Raw genomic sequence first — 22,921 nt, forward strand, 5'->3', positions numbered from 1 at the left:
GAATTCATAAAAAATTTGAATTTGTTTAAAATTATGATCAAAATTCACATTATAATTTCAATTAGGATCACTTAGACTCATTGAATTTAGGATCAAAGATTTAAAATGAAGAGTTTGTTCTTGTCATTGAATTTAGAATATGTTTGGATAGATAATTTTAACTGAGGAAAGTAATTTATTAGAGAATTTGAATTTCTGTAATTTAAAATTCATTGTTTGTATATTTTTTTGTAAAGAATTTAAAATTTTGGAATTTTAAAACAAAATTTTAAACAATTAAAAATTTAGAATTTCAATTTCTTTTTGGAACATCAATTGGATCTAAGCGAAGCGGAGCAAGACGTATACACACCAATCATATCTTTTCTTTTTTTTTCATTCATTTTTTTTTTCATCCTCATAATTTTAACTTTTTTTTTATCCAAACACAAAATTTTAAAAATAAAAAGAATTTTAATTAAAGTATTTAAAGTTCTTAAAATTTAAAATTTATCAATATTTTAAATTCTTTCATCCTCATCCAAACATAGTTAGGATCATCATGCTTCATTGAATTCATAAACAAATAAAAATTTATTAGCATCATGAATGGTCACTAAATTCATCATGAATTCTAAATAAAAAATCCCTTCTTGTCACATAATTAAAGATCACCATCATTCAATTCATTAAGAATTTATTCTTGTCACCAAAGATAATCAATTCATTAAAAATTTGAAAAATAATCTATTATTGCATCAAAATTTAAGATCATTGAATTCATAAAAAAATTCATAATAAGTTCTTACCACAATTTAGGATCACCAACTGTCATTTAATCCGTATAAAATTCATAATAAAAAAAACTCTTGACTACAAAATTTAGGACCATCAAGGATCATTTGTTCTTACTGCAGACTTAAGAATCGTTGAATTCATAAAGAACTCAACTTTAAAATATAGAATCTGTTTTTGCTAAAGACTTTAGGGTCATTTCACCATTAATAAACAATAATGAGAAAAGATTATCATTCCATTCTTGAATAAAATTACTATCACAAAAACATTTGTTCGAAACTTGATTTTGAGACCGTGTGGCGTTTGCTGAACGAAAGGTGCATCGTTTTCCCCATAAATTATGAGAAAAAGGTATAGCAGAATGAAACAGAAGACAGAGAAAGAGTATTCTTGACTGTGCCTCTAAGATCGCATGGTGTTGCTCGCTGCTCGTCAGGATTTGCGTTAGGGTTCATGTGATCTTTCCTTCTCAAAATTGAAACCAAAATTCAAAAATCAAACTAGTAAAGCGTAATAAAAATGGATCTGCTTTAATATAAGACAACCAGAATTTGCACTATAAAATCCGACAAACAAAATTTCCAAATTGTCTGCATAATTATGATAACCTTAACTCGCAAAACAAAAAAACCAAAGATATTTAGTTCTGATGGGCATACAAAACAAAAATCTAATACGAAAATATGAATCATAAAGTTTACTGTGAAACACCCAGCCACTTAGAAAAGTTGTCGAATTCTGTATAATCAGAATCTGACACCATAGTGTGATACCATGCTTTCCCAGCAGACTTGATGGCAGAAGCTTCCTCCTGAAAAGAACAAAGTTAGGTCAATTCGAAACAATGGCAACATTTAGACAGCTAATAAAACAAGAGAAATATTAGTAACAATCTCTCCTATTGGGCTACATTAATTTAAATCCCCACTAAATATTAAACTCACATACTTATCAACCACTAGGAGGAGAATGTGTTGAAAATATAATGTTAACGTTTGTCCAAGACTAGAAACTCCTACATAAAAAAGCATTTCAAAATGCACAATACAACAAGAATAACAAAAATATAGAACGGACGCCTAAAACCAAGAGTCGTTCAAATCTAATCTTCAGATACATTCAAATGAAGAACTTTCAAGAGCAATTTATTATTGGAGCCCTGATTGTCTTACAAGAACTTTCCATTTTTTCACAAGTTCTATGATGCAAGATCTTATGAGATCAACATATTTGATATTATATATATATATATAGACTAAGCACCTTTAATTACCAAATTATAAAGGCTTTAACAGGTCACTTGCAGTTACTTTCGACTAGTATAAGGTCACTGAGCAAAGCACGTAAATTTGGCAGATACTTTCGACTAGCATAAAACACTTGCGAGTTAAAAGAAAGTTCATATTCAAAACAGTGTGGCCGTCTAACTTATTACAAGTAAAAATGCAACCATTTTTAAGTACATAGAGAATTGAATCAATCATCTAATACAGCTAACGTTAGACAACCCCAACATAAAATATATCCAATAGACAACGAAACAACGATCAGTCCTTGCAAACAAATTATTAGACTAAAAAATTTCTAGAATTCACATTAACAGCATTCAAAAGCAATCCTTAGAAAGATCATAGTAGATAATACAACAGGATATCCTTACTCTACTATCCAAAAAAACTCAAAATCATAGGCAAAACTTTACATAACGCACAACTAAATCTCCATTTATAAGAGTTAATCAAACCAGTAACATGTAACAAGAAGATACAACAATTCCAATACAAATCAAAAGGAAACTAGCATACAGGTAAGACAGATCATCAATATATGCGCATTTTATGACAAAATCAATAATAAGCTTAAAATGTACAATTGTACAAACCACTAACATTCTAACAAACTAACATTAGTCAATAAAAAAAATGACATGAAACCATGATCAACAATATATATCCACCATAATAAACAGCAAACAATAAATATACCAAAGTAAATAAAATAAAGTGCAATAACATGTTGTACCTTAGAGACAGTCTTCCTCTTCTTGTCGAGCTTCTCCTTCTTGGCCTTAACGCGCTGAGCTTCAGCAAGAAGAGCCATCCTCTTAGCAGTCTTGGCATAAGGATTCAGCTTCAGCATAGAGTTCAGGTTCTTAAGAGGGTTCTTCTTCAGCGTGGCCTTCTTCACATCCTTCTTAATGGGCCTCACAACAGACTGAACCTCGTCAGAATTAATAATCCTGGCAAGATCAGAGTTAACCATCTTGGGCCTGGGAAGCAAGTACCCCTTCTTCTTCTCAGAGGGCTTATCAAAAGACCCATAAATCGAATCCAGCTTCTCAAAAGCGCTTTTTGTCCAAACCACAAACCTCCCGAGGTGTCCTCCTGGAGCAAGTTTCAGAAGGTTAAGCCTCTCGACGTTAGCGACTTCCACGCCGGGGACGTTACGGAAGGCCTTAACGGCTTTGGCTCCTTCCGTTCCGTACACGATGAGTGGTCCACGGCGTGAGATGTAGCGACGGTTACGCATTTTCCCCTTTCCAGGACGAATGCTGCGACTGTCTTTTGCTTTCTCTGCGTCAGGGAATGCTCCGATCTGCTTGAGGACTTTGATTGCTTCTTTTGTTTTCTCGACGCTCTCGGCGGAGTCGCTAACGACGAGTGGGAGCTCCGGGACGGACTCGATGCGGTGGCCGCGGGCGAGGACGAGGGAGGGGATGGCGGAGGCAGCGATGGCGGAGACAACGGCGTAGCGCTTCTGGTTCACATTGATTTTCCTGTGCCAGCGGCGCCAGATCTTGGTCGGGGCAAACATGCGTCCTCCACGACACATGTTTCCGAAGGCTCCCTGGCCGGCGCGATGGGTTCCGCCGCCGGGAACACGGGGGATACGGGAGACGGCACGACCGGTTCCCCAGGACTCGGCGGAAGTCTGGTGGCCGGCGCGGCGGCTGACTGCATAGGGTTGTCGGCTGTTCTTGGAGATGTTGGAGTGTACGAAGTTGACGATGTCCGGGCGGATGGAGGACTTCATGACGTCAGGGATAGGGACGGTGGCGGAGGCGTCGGTGGCCATGTCACTGTCGAGGGCCTGCACGGTGACGAGAGGACGTGCTGCTGCGGCCATTGCGAATGAGAGTGAGGAAGAGCTCTCTACCTAGGGTTTTGGGGGGTTCGAGTGAGTTAGGGATTTTCGTGATGCGATGAATATATAGTATCATCAGAATTCTTAGGGTTTCGTATCTGCGGGCCTTAATTTCTTTGGGCTTAAGATCTGTAAGCTGAGTCATGGATTCGTGGGCTTGGCCTCTTCGAGATATAATGTATGGGTTTGACTAAATGTAATAAAAATATAAATGCGTTAAATCTAATAAAAACACGAAAAATATTCATATTTTCTTCATTATTAGTACGAATAATTAGAATATTTTAGAATTATTTTTTTAATTAAAATGTAAGTTACAATTGTGGCATTTAGGATCAATTTTCAATTAAAATACAAATTAGGATAGTTTTTCCAATAAACATTATGCACAACACAGTGAACAAATACTAGTTAACTTACAGTCTTACACCCACTTAGCACTTGTTGCTTTAAAGGTTTAGTTTAAACTGAACCAACCCAAAGTCAAAGTGGTAGCCTTTTTTTTTTCATTGCGTGGGTGGGTGGGGGGGATCAACATGTAAATTATATTGTAAATTTCTAAAACTATAAAATGAAGGTTAAGATACATTTTCAGTCTTCTTCTGTTTTTCTTTTAGTTTGATCTGTTTAGTTTAAAAAGTTAAAAAAATCACATTAACATACTATTATGAACATATTTAAGTTACAATTTACTGAAAAATCACAAAATTTTGTTAGTTCCACATGTTATTTATTGATTTTTTACATGTTATTTGTTAACTTTTTTTATTATTTTTTTAAATTTTAATAAATTTTAACTAATGATAAAGTGTATTAGAAGGAATATGTTAAAAAGTGTTGCTAATACTTCTAGTCATTTCACTTTGATCCACTTAAAGTGTCTCTAATTGAGCAAGTTGTTCATTTCATCATTTTAAACCACTAATTTAGTTAACCCGCTACATGCAGCAAATTGTAACAGATGTCACATCGTCTGAGATTAATACCATTAATGCTAAAATTGAACCCTTAATGAATGTTTTGGGAGGCATTTTTAACAAATACTGAAGCAACTAAGTAGTTTTAAAGTGGATGCAGATCACATTACTCTGGCATGTAACAAATCTAACACAGTAAAACTTTCTTTTGGCATTCTACCTAGAAATCCACAACACTTATTATGCCTTGAACTAGGGTCAATTACAAACCCTCACAAACTCCCCTAAGGTTGGCCATGAAAATTGTAACGTTCCTGACTTTCTTTGAAAAGCCACTAACTCACCATCTTGTCTCATATTTTAACACACCACCACATCGCCAAGGGAAGGGATCAAGCAACTTAAATCTCAGCTTTTTCTTTGGCAATAATATTGTTCAGCTGAGAATAGTGTGGTCTTATAAAGGGTCCAATGTTTGATGAAGGAAACATCCATCATGCTTATGTTTATTCTGCCAATTCCAAGAGAAATAGTAAGTGGTTGGTTGCCTAGACATTTGATCAAGGACGCAAATCATCCCAACCAATTTCAAAATGCAAATTAATTAAATTCAACCCAATTTGGTAAATTCTCTGCAAAGAATTCCTCATTATTTCAACTTTTATAATGTGCATCCATGCCAAAACAGCCAATGGACAATCTCGCGTAACATGTAATGTAGTTTCAATAAAAGTATTGCAATGATGATAATACAACTCCCTCATCTCTCGTCTAGACTTCCTTATTATTCGTTGTTAATCTCCTACACCTTACCTATCAAACTAAGACTCGGATTTTTTTTTTCAGCAAAATCCAATTTCCAAATTTTCTGCCAACCTCCATTATTCTCCATAACGTGAAAGTTATTAAGAATTTGGTAAGCAGTAGAAATGGAGAAACATCTCAATCTGTATTATTCTCCACAATCATTTGTATTCAATATGTATTATTTTATTATTTTATGTGTTACACCCCAACTATAAGTCGGAGTATTACACGTGTAAATATTTAAGATTTAAATAAAATAAAATAATGATATTGAATTTGGGGTCTCTTCAATATATATTATTTGTACGTATGTACTATAAATTAGTAATTATTAAATATCTTAATTTATTAATTTTAAATCAAATTAGGAGTAAGTCCCGTGTAATGCATGGATTTTTATGTGACAAAAGATAAAAAGAGAAAAGAAAGTGAGAGAAAGAGAGAGAAAAATAAAATAAAAATGCACAACTAGCTAGCCGTTGATAGTTTTTATATAAATATAGATAAATAAGTTGGGAAATTTGTGGGCCTAGAAGTAAGAAAATGAGTTTTGAGAAAATAAAAAAGTTTTAGCATTTTATGAGTTGATATTTTTTAAGTCGTGTGTTGGATTTTAGCCTCCGTAAGCCCAACTTGCATTTTATTATTTTCAATCTTTTTTTTTTAACTTAAAAAAACTGACCCTTAATTTGATACTACGTAATTGAAAATATGAACGCCCCAGTTATTACCCAAAATTTTCATGTCATCTTATCACCGTAAAGTTTATAATAAAAACTCAACTAAACTCAAATGACACTGAATTGGAAAAAGAAAATACCCGTTGAATTTTTATTCACATTAAAACAACTTGAAGTTTAACTCCAATCTTTGAGAGGATAAAAGTTCTCTCTTTTTTTAAAAAAAAACTAATAATTGAATTACCATATGGGAGAAAAGTATACTTTACCCTTCTATTTAAAAAAAGAAAACTATCCCATAAATTGAGATTTCTGAAATGTGTATACTTTCACACATAAAAGCCGGAAAAGATTTAACAATATCCACCTCAAATGTACTTTTGATTTGGTTTATCACAAGTCTTATAATTAAAAGTAAATAAAACTTGTAAACTAAAAATCTTCTAACTTTTGTCGAACTATGCACAAGCCGGAAATATGATAGAACAGAAAGGGACTCTCGTCGAACTAAAAAGATAAAGCATATATATATATATATATATATATATATATATATATATATATATAATGCAATAACAACCCTTTTTTCATAATAATGAGCTTTTTAATAAAAAAAAATACTAATATCAATAATAAAATATCCAAAAATATTATTTTTCTTTTTTCGGGATAAAATAAATAATTTTAAAAATGCATCTTCGAAAAACATCTTATAACATTTTTTTATCTATGTGCATCTGGATTAAATCCTATGAATTTAGATTAAACTGGTCAAATCCGTTAAATCTCTTTTAACGTACATGGGGTGAATTTGAATGTAATAAAAAAATGTGAAAGGATGATAGTTTAATGGATCCAATTGCAATTCAAATTGCAACCTACCTCCCCGTCACACGTGAAGAACTTTACTAAGAAATTAAAATCTATATTTATATATATTCACACATATACATTAAGTACATTACCAGTGTATAATTCCAAGTTCGACATTGGTAACAAATTCAGGACAAACTGTTTCAGGCATGATGAAAACATCAAATCTATGGGCTCTTTCACCATTCTAAGCAGGAATTTCCCCATTCACTAACGCTTATCATCTTAGCTCTGTCAATTTCTGCAGTTTGATGGCATAAACTAATTGTGACCCAACTGCAGAGATTGAATGCAACAAGTAATTATCCCAAGCCAATCATATAAAAGGCAAGAAATTAAAATACAGTCAAAACAAATTTCTTTGTGCAAATCTATGATTCTAAGTAAAGATTTAGCCATTTATGATTGATCCAGCCTTTCACCCTGCAATATATGTTATGGTAGCACAAAAACAAATACATAATATAGTCAAAGCACTATTAAAACTCACCATAAAATCCTCCGAGGCCAAGCCAGATGTGTAACCCAGAGAAAAATTGACACCGTTTGCCAGTAATGTCCGCCTACCATAACGAGGGAAACCACAGATTCTAGAGCTTGGCAATGAAGCTAAGCACAGGGTGGTTGATACTACTGGCCATTTGATAGCAGAATTGTGTATGGAATTCAGAGTATTCAAATTCTAAACTGATTTGAAACGGGTCTCAAGATACCCTTACATGACATTACTAGAACATAATTTCAGACAAATCAAGGAATCTCCGATTTTTTAGACAAGGTTTGGTTCACATCGACTGTCATCTGAGGCTCATAGTGCATTGACGAGGAATTTCAGTTGAGACAAAACTGCCACCATCACTAATCTAGTAGATCAGACAAAACTGCCACCATCACTGATCTAGTAGTAGATCAGTGACTGCAGGTGGTTAAAACTTGATATTCTCATAATTAGGCATGAAATTACTAAATCCCACTCTCTCATTATTCAATACTTCTGATATGGACAGGTCACTGAAATTCTTGGCATCATTCCAACCACCCCACTGGTTATTTGATGGAAGAGTATTACTACTGAACTGTTGAGAATGTAATTGTTCGTAAATTGATGGACTGTTAGGCGGAAATTGATCAAGAAACCTTGAGGAAATTCTATAAGAATCATTTTGGGGGAGAAACCTATTTCCAACATGATCTGGAAATCTTAAATTCTGGGTAGGTGTGGATTGTTGCATTAACAGCTTAAGTCTAGGATCATCTTCACCAGGAATAAACTGTGGAAGCGAAGTTTGCCTCATGTCAAAAGAAGCATTATTCAGCCTTTCAGCCAACATGCCCTTACCAAAGTTCAATACTGCAAGATTGTTAAATTCATCTCCCATGCTGCCAATATTTCCAGTTGAAGAAACATACTGCTGCTGCAAATGTTTCACTGGAAAATAAAAGATTTATAAGGAATTTCTCTATAAAAATGTAGGCAAGAATGAGAAACACTACAATAAAAACAAAAAATGGAGTAGCTCCAGAACCATAAAGAAAGAGTTATACCAGAAGTATTACTATCCTGTTCTACTCTCCCACACGAAAACCCTGGAGGTATTCTGCTGGACAATGAAAATCCTGGCGGCCCTGATGAGTGAGCTTTTGACACTGATAAAAGCCAAATAATAAAGAAGGGGTAAATATCAGCTCGATCAAACTCGGTTCAATAAAATTAACAACAATAAAGAATATCACGCTAAGAAGCACTAAATTATTTTCATTTGACAGAGTATGAACAAAATTAACAGAAATAAAGAATGACATGGAATATATGACCGAAAAAATCCTTCCCAACTGATATTTGATATATATTATAAAAAAAATTATAGTTAGAGCTGAAGCCTTTGATCGATTAGCATAAATAGGTCCTTAATTGGAAATTTAAAAGTAAATTTCTTGAATAACACTTTTTTCCTGATTAGGACATTGCCTGATTATAGTCAAAGACCACATAAACAACATAATTCAAAATCCAAAAGAACATACAACATATGTACAGAAATAATAACAAGAAATGTTAAAAGCAAACTAAGGTCTTGCTAACCAGTGGTTAAGGAATCAATAAATAGAAAGTTTTTATTATTGGAATCGCATTGTAAATCACAAAGGACTGAAAGAGTATATTATTACACTTCACAATAAAAACTTTCCACTTTTGATTCCTTAACCAGTGCCCCAGGGGCACTAGTATTTTTCAACAAATTATTATAGCAGATTATACTATTATATTATACTTCCAATCAAACACATAACAGAAATCCCAGGAACAACAAATTACATCTACTTACATAGGGTAGCATCAACAGGGATGAGAAACACTAAATTCATCATCTTAAACCTACACCAACCTACAACAAACTCCAGGGCTACATAATGAGCCAATGAAGAACTAAAAGGAGCCATCCACAAAGTAGGGCTGTAGAAGTGCTCAAAATACCATGTTTATCCTACTATCAAAAATAAACAAGATAAAGCAAAAGGGAGAATACAGAAACTTTAAGAAGGCAAAGGATGAACAACCAAGTAATACTAATAGAACAAGTAGAATATCACAGTAAATAAGTATGCCAAACCAGAAAATAGAAATTAGAACAGCAAGAATTATATATACAAACACAGATAAGTAAGTAATCATGATAACAACAAAGACCTGAAAGAAATGGACCTCTATCCCCACACTCAAAAAGGAGCACTTAATCATGTTAGTAATCAGTACTCACTGGAAATATTAGATGGCACAAAAGACTGACTTCCAACAAATTTATCTGATGATACAGAATTGCCAGATGGGAAGACATGTGGGTATTTTCCAGTGACTGTATCTTTGTTTCCTATTAAACCACCTGATGAAAAGTTCCCTTCAGGACCATGCCCAGTAACCGCAAATGGTTGCTGCAAATTAGATGCCTCATTCATGAAATCATCCTGTCTTGCAAAGGAAAACCTTGACTGATTTTTGTCTTGGACTTTCCGCAAAGTAGCTGCTTTAAAGGGTCTGTACAGTTCATCCCTCTCACCCAACAAATTAACTAATGAACCTTCCCATGCATCTAATTCCAAAGACAAAATATCAGATATAATATTGTTCTCTCCCATGTCTGAAGCAACCATATTATCAACACCTGTACCATTATCTTTACTCTCCACATGCTTAACATGTCCTGTCTCCAAGTGTTCATTAAAAGACTCAGTAGAAGGTTTTCTGAAATGATTCTGGCTACAAATTTGATCTTGCTTAAATGGTTGATGGCTTGATTGGTTTACATTCTGAGGTAGACAAGTAGAATGGAGCCCAGATGATGACAAACAATTGATGTCTTTGCTGAATTTTTGTTGTTCAGAGTCTATGTTTAGTATGTCATCCACAATGATATCTTCCCAAAATGCTGGTGTGGATGACTGTTCTGTTGAATACTCATTATCTTGCTGCAAATGCTGCCCTAGAGAGGAATTGATTGAGTTAAGAGTAAAAGGTAATCTGTCTGAATCAGGAGTGAAGTATGAATCTTCTAGATGATCATTAATGCTAATAGATGATAACCCTAAACATAAGCCATGCACATCCCCATTTGAATTAATGCCAACTGCAGTGTCAATATTGAAATCATGTTGTCTGGAGAGCTCCAGGAAGCCTGTGTTCACAGAAGGTGCTGCAGTATCTTGATCATTGCCCATAAAAGCTGCTAGAAATGTTTCACAGTTAGACAATACAATGCCAGGAAATTTCTCCAAAGTAACTTCGTTGAAATCATTTGACTCACATGTTTTAGAATTTCCACCGATATTATGGTTGTTCGTCTCTGAAGGTACGAAGGCACCATTGGAACAAACGTCAGAGCTATTTTCAGCTTCCCCTGATCTTGTATTAATAGACCTTTCAGTGCAAGCAACTCCTGATACAAGGCCTTGCAGATCATTAGATGCCTCAACCTTTCTATTTGCCAGATTACCAGAACACGATGAAATTGTATCCTGTGGAAGATTGCCGGATACACACCTAACCCTAGAAGGATACACCCAAAAAGTTCAGCATTCACACTAAAGCACAAATTATTGTGAGAAACCGACCAAGCAATAAATTAATTACCAAGAGGACATCGCAGGAAGCACAGTTGAATTGGCAGCCCCAATACCTGAAGCAAATCCTTTAATCTGGTTCTCACATTTCTAGTGTGAGGTTAATAAAAGATGTTAGTTAGCTCACTGCCTAATAAATAACAAGATGTAAGAGTGAACAAATTGAGAATTGTAATATATCACCCTCAACAAACAACCTTCCACAAAAGTGAGGTGAGCAAAAACTTACATCTAAAGGACTTTTGGACACTAATTTGGTGGCTGATGACATATGTTTAGGATCATCTACTGGTGGAGGTAAAACATTCCCTGAACGCCGATGCAAATTATTTGTAGCACCAATGATTTGTTGGACTCTACTCCTTTAACATCCAAAAAGCAAAACAACAAAAATATAATCATAAACAGTACAACTCTCAAGCATAAATAAAAAATGGTGACAATTGAGAGCAAGATATTTCTGGAAACTAGAGAGAAATCTAAATGATTGAGATACGCATGATGTTGCCTGTCTGGAGTATATACTTAAATAATCTGTAGGTTTACTAGATGAAAACTGAAAGCATTCATCTAATAGAAGAGCCACAGAAGTATAAGCCATAAGACACAGCTAAAAGACAACTAGCTGATGCTTATATAGGTGATATATACATAGTAAGCTCAAAGGTTAAAAATGGAAGGATGGGATACATGAGAAACAAGCATACCTGGCAAATGCTAAAACTAGTTCATCTTTGGTAAAGCTATCCTCGTGAGAACCATGGTCATGTAGATATAAACAATCTTTATTGCTGCAAGGCTGAATCAACAAGATATCTCATATATTTTTTTTGCTCAGCAAAATTAGATATTATATATATTGAGAAGTACCAGAGGTACTAAGGTTACATTTGTAGATAAATTTGTGCATTTGGTTGCTGTTTTATAACAGAACCGCTTACAACAAGATATCTCATATAGTAGCACAAAGACATAGTTATGTGTAAGAAAACATTCATAAACTCGGCTTAAAGCTATTATATTTTACCACATTTCTCAACCATGCATGGCAATACTTTGTGGTTCCAAAACAAGCCCTGCAAATGCAAAGGAACCACCCATCATCATGTGGCCAATAAGACCTCACCAAAACCCAATCAAAATCGCATATCCTTACCTCAAGGGTCTACCTTCTAATACAAAACAGTGCACTGATTGAATACATCGAACTGCTTCAGATTCTTTAAAGTATGTTATATACCTGAAAATAAGATATTTTAATTCAAGAAATACAACTTCACATATAAATGACAACAGCCTACAAGAATTGATCTCTAACTATAGAAACATGATGGCTGAACCAACATTCAAATAGACAGAAAATAATGAGAGGGAAATGAGAGAGAGGCTATAATTTTCTTCTACTTGAAACTCACTGCAGTGTGATTGCTTTAGAGACATTTAAAACAACTTACACACAACAGCTGTTGTTTGCAGAATGTTGGATTATGCCATTTGCTGTTCGAGATAATGACACTTTCATAACCTTTCCATACCTGCCAAAGTACTCCTTGCACTGAAGTAGCTGGTATAATCCAAACAAAAATGTTACTAACCAAGGGGAAAAATTTACAATAAAAAAGATGCAAAAACTTATGGAGTATGCGTGCCATGTTCCATATAGATGCATCTAGAAACAGTTAGATGCATAAAATTGAAGAACTTACTTCTTCATCTGCAAGGTTTAGAGGCAGCCCAATTATGTACACTAGGTTGCGTTGAATGACTCTAACATCACTAAGATGTTTCCTTCCATCCACTGACTTAGGCTTCAAATTCAGTTTCTGCATTTTCTTTTTATGCTGTGAATTCATTTCAGCAACCAATCTGTTTAAGCAAGTAAAGCAAATCAGTATTTCCTAACAATGGTTTAACCATTTAATAATAAAATATTATACAGAAATTAGAAATTGTCGACATGATGAAAACAACCTTTGACAGTTTGCTGCCATTGCTACAATACGTTCTTTGTCATAAGGGGAACGACAGGCTGGACAACGGCCCTCAGTTTCATCCTTCTGTGCCATTTCCATTATATGATGCCAACACCAGACACAAATCTGTGGAAAGGGTAGAGGAAGAGAGAAAATGAACAAACATGATTTATCAGGATGAGCAATATATATGTTCAAACTCACTATTGCCTTTAGTGAAATGCCATACTATTCAGCTTTAATCTCAACTTTCCATTTTCACAGAATGGATGATGGATAAAGCACAAATACTAAACAACGATCAAAATCAGGGTGTTTAACAAAAAAAATTAGAAACAAGAGTAACAAAGGAAGATTCTCATGACAATAAATCCATATATAAGTTTGAACCTCATAACCACATTTGCATGGCTTCAGCTGCTGATCAGTCAGGTCCATCTCCTCAGTACATATGGGACATGATTTTCCTCCTTTGTCAGCCATGATGATTGTCCAGGGAATTCAGCTACACCAAAAAACAAAAATTAAATAACCTGCTAAAAGAATAAAAGTTCCTCTCATTAACAGATATCAATAGGTGCTAGCATGATACTCAGGAAGTCGTCAAATTGAACATAAGCACAGATTAAGATTTTAAGAAACTAATTATCATACAATGAGAGGATTCTCAAGGCCACTAAAACAGCATTTCATCAACTCAAAATAATCACCAAACCCATAGTTACATATTGTAGAACCAAATAAGAAAACACCAGCATGCTATGTAATCGTGTGCTAAAAACTCCACTAAATACCACTGTGTTGTTGGGAACAAAACCGAAAATGAACAACACACTCACAATGCACCACCACTAGTGAAGCTCCGTGGTAAGTTCTACTATCCGAATTAACGTTTCGCCACTAACTTGAAACCAGCACTACTGCATTAGTGATTATTCCCTCAATTTCTTTCTCCAAACTAAATTCACACTCCATTCAACTCAACACGGTAAACGGCAGCAACACGAAACTAAATATTTGCATGGAATTTAAACTAATTCTAGTTCCAGCCACTGGTGAAAACAGTGAAGGAGGATAAACCCTGAGTGTGAAATCCACGCTTCCTTATCCGTTGCTACAACTCGGATAACATTAACTCTACTACACAGAAACAACGAGTTAAGCGATAGCACAAATAATCATCAAATAATATTCGTAGATTAAAATGAAGAAAAGCATAAAACACCGATTACATTGTAGTTAATCGGTAGGTACGGAGTTCAAAATGCACCTTAATCGGAAAAGCCTAACCCTAGGAGAAGAGAAGAGAAGAGCGAAATGAACACGAAGGAGAAGTAAAGAGAGAATGGAATGGAAGGTACGGAGAAATGAGAACTAGGGTTTAGGGCGAAGAAAGAACTTACGGTGAGGTCGAGGACGAGGAAGCAGAGGCAGAGAAATGAGATTGAGAGAGAGAGAGAGAGAGAATGGACGGATAAAGCACGAGAGAAGAGAAAGTGAGGAGTGGACTGTGGACGTATTGTTTTGTATTTGTGTACGTAAAAACCCCGTATGTTGAAGACAGCTCACTTTTCAGTTTTTTTCTTTACTTCTAATAATTAATAATTAATTAATTAATCCGCGTCATAGTTAATGCACTTATTTCATTTAGGGTGAGGTTTGTTTATAGTTATCTTTGTCGCATAAAAAAAAATTCAGGAATTATAAAATTAGTTTATGAGGTATTTCTTATAAAAACAACTTGTAAATGAATGTTTACATGACAAAATACTACTTAGTTAATAAGTTCTATTCGAGAGAAAGTTTTATCTTGTGTAGTAGTTTTACTTGAGTCATGTAGTATTATTCATCTATGGTCATTTAAAAAAAAAAACTTAAACATTAACTTTTATTTGAGTTTATTTGAATATATAACTTATTAAGAATCTTAATCTTAAATGAAGGAAGATAGAAGATTGACTTTGTGGTAAAGGATGTAGGAAAGAAGAAATAAGTTATGAGTTTGAATATTCTATTAATAAAAATTAATAAATTAATAACTAATATTTATTAATAAAAAATAAAAATTTTAATCTAACGTGCAACAGAGTTTGGACGATATATCATAACATATTTTCATAGTCGTAGGTATAGTTATATTTTAAAAAATGCATTTATTTCTAAATTCATACTTTTAAGTGCATGGCTAATAATCTTGATATCTATTTTCATACCATATGCTATACATATATTCATACTTATAATATTTTAATTAAATAAGATGTTATTTTATACAGGAATGATCAACGAGCATTTGTGGTCGAATTCAAGCATAAAAAGCCTAATCCAAAACCATTGTCATAATTACTTATGATATTTATGCTAACTTTGTTGTTCATATTGCTTGTGTTTAAATAAAAGTGTATAAGCATCTCTATTTTTTTCATAATATCATGATTTATTTATCTTGACTCAATATATACATATTGTTGATATAGAAACAAACATATTATAGGGTTCGTGGCATGTATCTCGTCATGTAGGTATGTCATTTCTTTTCTATCCTTGGATAAAAAAATTAACTATAGAAGTACAATAAGATGGTAGTGAATATTTTGCTTTATCATTTAAGATTTGTGAGTTTTGTTGCTCAACAAAAAATTAATGTTCTAAGCTCATGAAAGAGAAATTGAAGTTCAGACAACTATTGAAACATCTATTGACAACTCATTATAATTTAAAAGAGTATAAGATATAACTTTGTACTTTCTATTTTATTTGTTACTTTGTAGTTTTGTTTTATTAGTTATATTCATGATGTTTTCTATTTTATTTGTTACTTTGTAGTTTTGTTTTATTAGTTATATTCATGATGTCTAGTAAATTCATGTTCAGGAATATTTAATGATAAAAAAACAATTTGTTATAAGATTTATGAGTGAACTTGTTCTAATGGAAAAATCAATTCCTTTTGAAAGAATTTAAAATTGTGTTATTAGGAGAAAAAGGTGTTTCTCAAATAGGTCATGGTTGAACATTGTGGTCTTGATCCTTTGTCATGAGAAAAGATTGTTTTAAATTCTTAAATTTAAATATTTAACCTCTTCCAAAAGTTTAGATACATAGTATAAGCATTTGATCATCATCGTTCATTCTTTTGTCATTTTCCATTAAAGGGTTATAAACATACAAATATAAATAAAGATACTTTATCTTAATGGCATTTGTACTTATTAGTTTGAAAACCTAAACTGTGATCTTTTTATAAAAAAAGTCTAGAGTATGATATTTATATGAAATAACGTATTAGCAAAGAAGATACTTATGATAACAATGATTTTTCTATAATGATGATCTTCATTGTCTTTGTGAAAAATAGTTTGAAGATGAACTTTCACTTATTGATTAGATTTCAGGTGACAATGTGAAAATTATTGTAAATTGTGGCGCATGTACAAACTTGATCTTGTTCATGGGATATGGAAGGTTAATATATATTGAGTTATTATCATCTATTTCAAGTTATCGAAAAAACTACAAAGGTAAGAATTTTAAATGACTCCCTACCACTTCATTTATAAATTTGAGTTTAACCAACAAAGCTTGAATCCTACCTGCTATTTTTAGTTATAGAGACCTTGAAAGTTTAAGGCCTCTTGCTAATGGAATTTCACATTTAAGTTAGCTCAAGATGTAAAAAAAAAACGTGTCAATTTTGATTCAATAATGTTGTTTTTAATGTCTAAAATGATTTGCTTTGTGTTGTTGAAAGAGTAATGCACACAACATCTACACAATAGTCAAATTAATTACTGTTAATATTCACTGAAGTTACTAAAGGACCATTAAACAAGTAAAAAAACACAACAAGGGGGAAATTGGTTGGATAGTTTGAATATTTTGGTAACAATATCACTAATAACTTAATTTAATTAATATTACTTAATTGGTAAAAACATAACTAATATAACTTAATTTTAATATTATCAATAACCTATGTTAAATGTAAAATATTTTAATAACTTAAATGTCAATTATTAGCAACACAATGCAAAAATGTTTCAATCAAACTGTATTGATAATTCATAGTTAGACAAATTGATGTTAAAAAACTTTAATTTCACGATTCACAAGAATCAATGAACCTTTTATCTTTTATTTTGAGTAAATACTAAACTTGAAATTGCTTATAAAGAATGAACCAAATAATTAAGCATAAAAATTTATTGTAAAGTACAAACACTATAGTTCGTAATGGTAAACAAACATAGATAATTCAAAGTTTTTAAGATATAAAAACTATTTTCATTTAGTTATTTTATCTTATGGTTTGATGTATTAGTTTAGAAATCTAAATCACAAATTACAAAATTAGTTTGATATGAGTATTTCAAACACCAAATAATATTTTTACTATCAAATATTTAACAATGTGATCTTATCCCTGCATTTTTTTCTTTCCTTTTTATGAATTAAATTGCAATAGTTTGGAAGAATATTGAATCTCATTATTTTCTTTTTTTACCGATACAAATTTAACTTTAGTTAAACAAATATTATAAAGTGTGTTATGAAACTTAATTTGAGGGTGTTGATTTAAAAGGAAAATAAATCCAATTGATAAAAAGAGTTGTATCTATTGCTAGGAATATAGGTAATTATTGATTTAATAGACCTATCACGCTATCTATATTTTTCTTTATATTGTTAAAAATACATCTTACCAAGTTAAAAGAATATTAATGTATTTAGATACATTGGGTTTAATATTGGTATTCAAAGTGGTTAATATCCAAAGGAAATGATACACATGATTATTGTGAGAAGAAAAAATTCTTAAAGTGTCGGCTAGAAGAATTTGGCTTAAGAGTGAAAGTGGCTGCTTAAACAACAAAAAAATAATTTCCGTGTCACATACATACTTGGTTAATGCATCAATGCATTTGTTATCCTCTTTGTAATTATTATTTTTCACAAACTTGTAGTACTCTTTTACTCAAATGTAATATAATTATATTTAATATGAAACTAAATAATTTAAAATGATAAATTTATTTAGTTATATATTTTTTCAAATATTACTAAATACAAATAATATTAAGTATAAATATTAAAAAATTGTAATTTATAATTTAATCAAACTCATACATCACACAAGTATAAAATCTAGTTAATAGCTAAATGCAAATGTTGCAAGATTCAAAAATGGTAAGACCGAGTATCGTATCCACAGATAATTTGTTTCACCTAAACTATGTATATTCAGTATGTAAACACTTAAAGCTTGGAAATAAAGTAAAGATTAAGTTGTGAAATAGGTTTTCAGCACTATTAACTATTAAGTAACATACTCAAAGTTGTAAAATGTAACAACTATCAAGATAAAAGCGTTGGGGAGTTTTCTACTGAAATTTCTCTTGCTGTATAAAAGGGTTTTTCTTTATTTGACGTTATCCTAGTGTTCTTACATAGAGAAAATACTCAGATTATTATTTCTCACATGAATGAGTCTAACTCTCTTAGTTTTTGTTCTTGATTCCTCAACAAACTCATTCTAAAAGAGTTGCACTATGCATACAGTGTAAAATATACTAGATCACTGCACTTCATTCCTAGACATACAAATTTCTAGCTTGTTCTATCAAGTTTTAAGGTTTTAAAGCATTTTCCAATACTAAAAAGCCTAACTACACATACAAATGGGTGATCAAGCCACAAACATGTAAAATAAGCATAGATAGAAGCAAAGAACACCAAAAAATAATATTAAATAGATAGTAAGAACTTCACATTAAGAGTTTCAGTAGTTATTCCCCAACAAAGAGGCTCTAGTCTTCCATTACAAGCAAAGATTCAAAATACAAAGAAAGAAAATGGAAGAAAATGATGGAAAATGTCTTTTCCAACCTCTTAACCCTAATTCTCTCTATTTTTCACATAGCTAGACTTTCCTTGTGGCTCTTGATCAGTTGTGTCTTTTGGTTTCCACCAATCTCAGTGTTTTAAAGGCTCTTGGGCTTCTCATCACACGAAGGCTCGCTCGGCGAGCATGTCTCACTGAGCGAGAGTAAGTGAAATTCCGCAAAGCGAGAATGGACGCGCTGAGCGCGAGAAGAGACAACATTATCACTGGGCGGGCTGGCTGCGGGCTGAGCGTGCAGAACTCTGACTTATCCTCTTCTAGGATTTCCCATCCGCTAAGCGAGCTAGATGTCTCACTAAGGGGATGAGTCTCGCTTGGCCAATCTGTCTCGCTAGCGAGTCATCAGCAACTTTTTGCACATTTTCTTCTTTGGCCTATAAACTGAGTTGGATTCAACATTAGGTCACAAAAATAGAGTTTTTACTCTATAAAATCACACAAGAAAGGAAATATATACAATTTCTACAAAAAGAACCATAAATTGGAGACACATTGCTATTTCCTTGCAAATTTTCAATGTAAAACTAACTCATGAATAACAACTAACAACTATAATCATTATAAACTTGACTTTATTGTAAATTAACTAGCATAAAAAAAATGATAACATAGTGTAAAACAAACTAATGCATGGCTAAATAAATAAATAATTAAATTTTCAAACAAAGTCCATTGTAGTTGCATAAGTGAGCTACAAACAAAAAAGATCATAAAGTTATCAGCAGCAAGCAATAATGTCTCAAATACGTAATTAAATATATTGTTTAGATGAAACAAACTTTGAAGAAAATAATATATAAGATGGATGATTATCTACACTACAAAAAATAGGTGTAATTTCGATGACCAAAATCTGTCGGAAACCTCAAAAATCTATTTGTAATTTAAAATTTTTGACGTAAGAAATTTTAATCAATGGATTTTTGCTCTCTGTTTAAAATGTTCCATCAGAAATGTTCCATCGGAAATGCTATTTTATAAAGAATTATTTATTTAATTTTTTTTTTATTTTTATTATTTATCATCGATAATTTAATAATTATTTTTTGTATTTATATTATTTAACGTCAAAATTTAAATTAACACATATATGTAATTAGCAAAATATTCAAATTCATAAATCTAAAAAAAAGAGTGAAATAGATCATTAAGTAAAATTGGAAATAAATGTAAAAGAAAAACACAATGTAATATGTCAAGAGTAATTTTGTGTTGCTAAGTCGGTAATCAAAATAGTCATTGGGAAAGTGCATCTGTTTGTCATCATGTTGTTGTTGGTCATCTGTCTAGTCATTGTCTTGTTACTGCTAGTGAGGTTGTTGATGTTGATGAATAATGTTCCACACTTTAAGAGGTAGGAATTGAAGGACAACTGATTGAAATACATGCATCTTCTCCTTTAATTGACAAAGCTCCTCCCTTAATCGGTTAAATCTTTACGGCATCTTGAGCGCGATTAGAAGATCCTTGTGTATGTTGCATGAAGTTGTCATTCCCACATTTATAAGTATGAGCAATGTCTCCAATATCATAAAGGCATCCCTTATGCTTTGGTCCCACAACTGCAACCCAACATTGACTCCTAAGTCTTTGTTCTTTAGGAGGGTCTAAAGGAATGAGTTGTGATTTACCAACACTTGATGCAGCATCAAACCTAGCTTGAGATAGTCTAGCCTCGAATTTTTCATGTCATTCATAAACAATTATTATTTCATAAATATAATAAACATTTTAAAGAATAAAAAAAGATGCAAGATAATGGTCTCACATGTTTTTGCCTGGATCTATCATTGACAAATTGACTAGTATCATTTCGTAAATGAGTTTGCTGAAAGACCTCATCTATGTAGACAGATCGACCAAACTCCTCTAACTATTAACAAACATTATAAAATAAACATTAAGTGGTAAGTTAAACAAGTACAAACAAGTATGTATTAGAATTTTAATGTACATACCAAGCGAATGGTGTGATCTTGCAAGCTAATAGAACCACTCGTGTACTTACACCCACCCTTTTCAGATGCCCTTTTTTTTGCATGTGCACACTTGGAACAATACTCAAGTGCATTCCAATGTAATAACAGATCGTTCCAAACACGATCTTCAATCCAATATGCCCTTTTTATTTTCATTTCAGGCATCCCTAAACATCTTAGAAAGTTTATGAAAGGATTTCGAGTTAAAAACTTTCTTAATTTCATTTTCTTCCTCAGGTCTCCAGACCAATTTTCTCTAAAGTATGACAAAGTTATGAAATAGTACACAATTAGAAAAAATACCAATTTTCCAATTTCAGGTTAAATAAAACAAAATCAATATTACTATCCATTTCAACCATTGAACTAATTCATTAACAGAAGGATAAGTTACCTGAAAATGTTAGGAAAAAAGTTCTTGATGATCTTTTGGAATTGCTCCCCATGTAGGCCAAGGGTGACAAAGTTGTTGCCTAATGGACAAAGTGACAGCCTTTGTCGCAATCTTAGATGGGTGAAACCTAAACAAAAAATAATAATTCATGAAAAAGTAAAAGATCAAATGATGTATCATATATAATGATAATTATATAAATTTTGTAATACTTATGCTTCATTGATAAGTGTAACCATAGGACAATCATTGAGGGGAGGGGGTCTTCCATGGCCAAATTTGGAACGTCTTCATTTGTAGGCATGTTGGCTACAACTGGGGATGAGGATGGTGTGGATGTAGGTACCAAGGATGGTCCATGTGTGTCAATCGGGGATGAGAATGGTGTGGATATAAGTATTGGGAACGGTCCACATGCATCAAGATGTGATGGAGATGGTCTAACTTCAGTCGGAGGTGGAAATGGTGCGGGTGCAACATCGGAAGATCTGACTCGCATAGATACAATAGACAAGGATGGGGTAGATGATGTAAGACTATCTCTAGGTAGTAATAGTCTAACCATATATCGTTTTTTCTTTCCACTTGTCCCTTTTTCACTGGAGTCATGTGACGAGGGTCGGGGAGGATCAACACCACCTGATGACATTTATATATAGAAAAATAATATTATAAATAATCAATCAAATAGAATATTGGGATGAATTAAAATTTCATAACTAACAAGAAGCCATATGGAGAAGTAGACTATACTATAGCCTTACAATTTACAAAAATGACCAAGCAAAATTTCTATTGAAAACTTGTAAGTTCCTATCATAATATCCATGTCAATTTGTGAATGATTAGGTCCTCTCATAAAGTAAACATGCTAATTATTTAATGATAGATATCCTTAATTTCCCCTAGTTTGACTCATTACATAAAGGTTTGAGAACATCAAATTTATATTTTATTTGATCTTCTTTTTCTAACAGTACTAGTTAGAATTCTAGTGGAAACATAAATCACCCGAGTCTATTCCCATACAAAATTAATATCACATCTAAATTAGGGGGAAAACAACATGAAAATCATTAATAGGAAGCAAATTTGGAAAGATATAAAAAAGGGAAATTGTCGAGGAAAACAAATAATATTTATTAGAGAACATTGAAAAAGAGGGGAGATTATGAAAGTGTCAACAAATCGATCCTACAATTGTCTTCTCTCTTCTCCGTGACCAAAAAGCAAGTCAAGAATAAAAAATAACTTTTTTTTATACTTGTTGGAGAACACTAAAAGGCATGGACTCCTTGTGTGTTGACCTCAATACAGGGGATTGAAGCAAGAAGCTTCAGATTACATAAAGCGAAAGAA

The 22,921-nt window shown here is 32.6% G+C and overlaps 2 protein-coding genes across 7 annotated transcripts; both read right to left on the reverse strand.

Annotated features, from left to right (window-relative positions):
- Positions 1-1,281: 1,281 nt before the first annotated feature.
- Positions 1,282-3,982, reverse strand: LOC114370290 (60S ribosomal protein L4-like). The gene is made up of 2 exons (XM_028327592.1): positions 2,800-3,982; positions 1,282-1,588 (listed from the first exon to the last, which is right to left on the reverse strand). The coding sequence occupies exons 1-2, from the start codon at positions 3,901-3,903 to the stop codon at positions 1,475-1,477; spliced, it is 1,218 nt and encodes a 405-aa protein (XP_028183393.1). The 5' UTR covers positions 3,904-3,982; the 3' UTR covers positions 1,282-1,474.
- Positions 3,983-7,229: 3,247 nt separating this feature from the next.
- On the reverse strand, positions 7,230-14,797 carry LOC114370975. 6 transcript variants are annotated; one of them, XM_028328372.1, is made up of 16 exons: positions 14,691-14,754; positions 14,558-14,578; positions 13,678-13,792; positions 13,286-13,413; positions 13,021-13,180; positions 12,769-12,878; positions 12,471-12,554; positions 12,342-12,390; positions 12,022-12,113; positions 11,544-11,676; positions 11,325-11,404; positions 10,999-11,240; positions 9,958-10,920; positions 8,744-8,845; positions 7,689-8,627; positions 7,230-7,474 (listed from the first exon to the last, which is right to left on the reverse strand). In XM_028328372.1, exons 3-15 carry the CDS (start codon positions 13,768-13,770, stop codon positions 8,125-8,127), a joined length of 2,739 nt encoding a protein of 912 aa, XP_028184173.1. In that variant the 5' UTR covers positions 13,771-13,792; positions 14,558-14,578; positions 14,691-14,754; the 3' UTR covers positions 7,230-7,474; positions 7,689-8,124. The 6 variants fall into 6 exon arrangements, with proteins under 6 accessions (XP_028184173.1, XP_028184177.1, XP_028184176.1 ...); XM_028328376.1 differs by lacking the exon at positions 14,558-14,578 and having other exon boundaries at positions 11,544-11,670; positions 14,691-14,797; XM_028328375.1 differs by lacking the exon at positions 14,558-14,578 and having other exon boundaries at positions 9,958-10,917; positions 14,691-14,797.
- Between the last annotated feature and the right edge of the window lie 8,124 nt (positions 14,798-22,921).

This window comes from Glycine soja, chromosome 10, assembly GCF_004193775.1.
Source record: "Glycine soja cultivar W05 chromosome 10, ASM419377v2, whole genome shotgun sequence".
In the NCBI taxonomy this organism is placed as follows: domain Eukaryota; kingdom Viridiplantae; phylum Streptophyta; class Magnoliopsida; order Fabales; family Fabaceae; genus Glycine; species Glycine soja.

Coding starts and splice junctions, on each gene's coding strand:
- LOC114370975 (XM_028328371.1), bottom strand. CDS start 13,770: ATGGCTGACAAAGGAGGAAAATCATGTCCCATATGTACTGAGGAGATG. Junction 11,677..12,021: donor CTAGTTTTAGCATTTGCCAG/GTATGCTTGTTT, acceptor TGGATGTTAAAG/GAGTAGAGTCCAACAAATCA. Junction 11,241..11,324: donor CTTCCTGCGATGTCCTCTTG/GTAATTAATTTA, acceptor GTATCCTTCTAG/GGTTAGGTGTGTATCCGGCA.
- LOC114370290 (XM_028327592.1), bottom strand. CDS start 3,903: ATGGCCGCAGCAGCACGTCCTCTCGTCACCGTGCAGGCCCTCGACAGT. Junction 1,589..2,799: donor AGAGGAAGACTGTCTCTAAG/GTACAACATGTT, acceptor TGTTCTTTTCAG/GAGGAAGCTTCTGCCATCAA.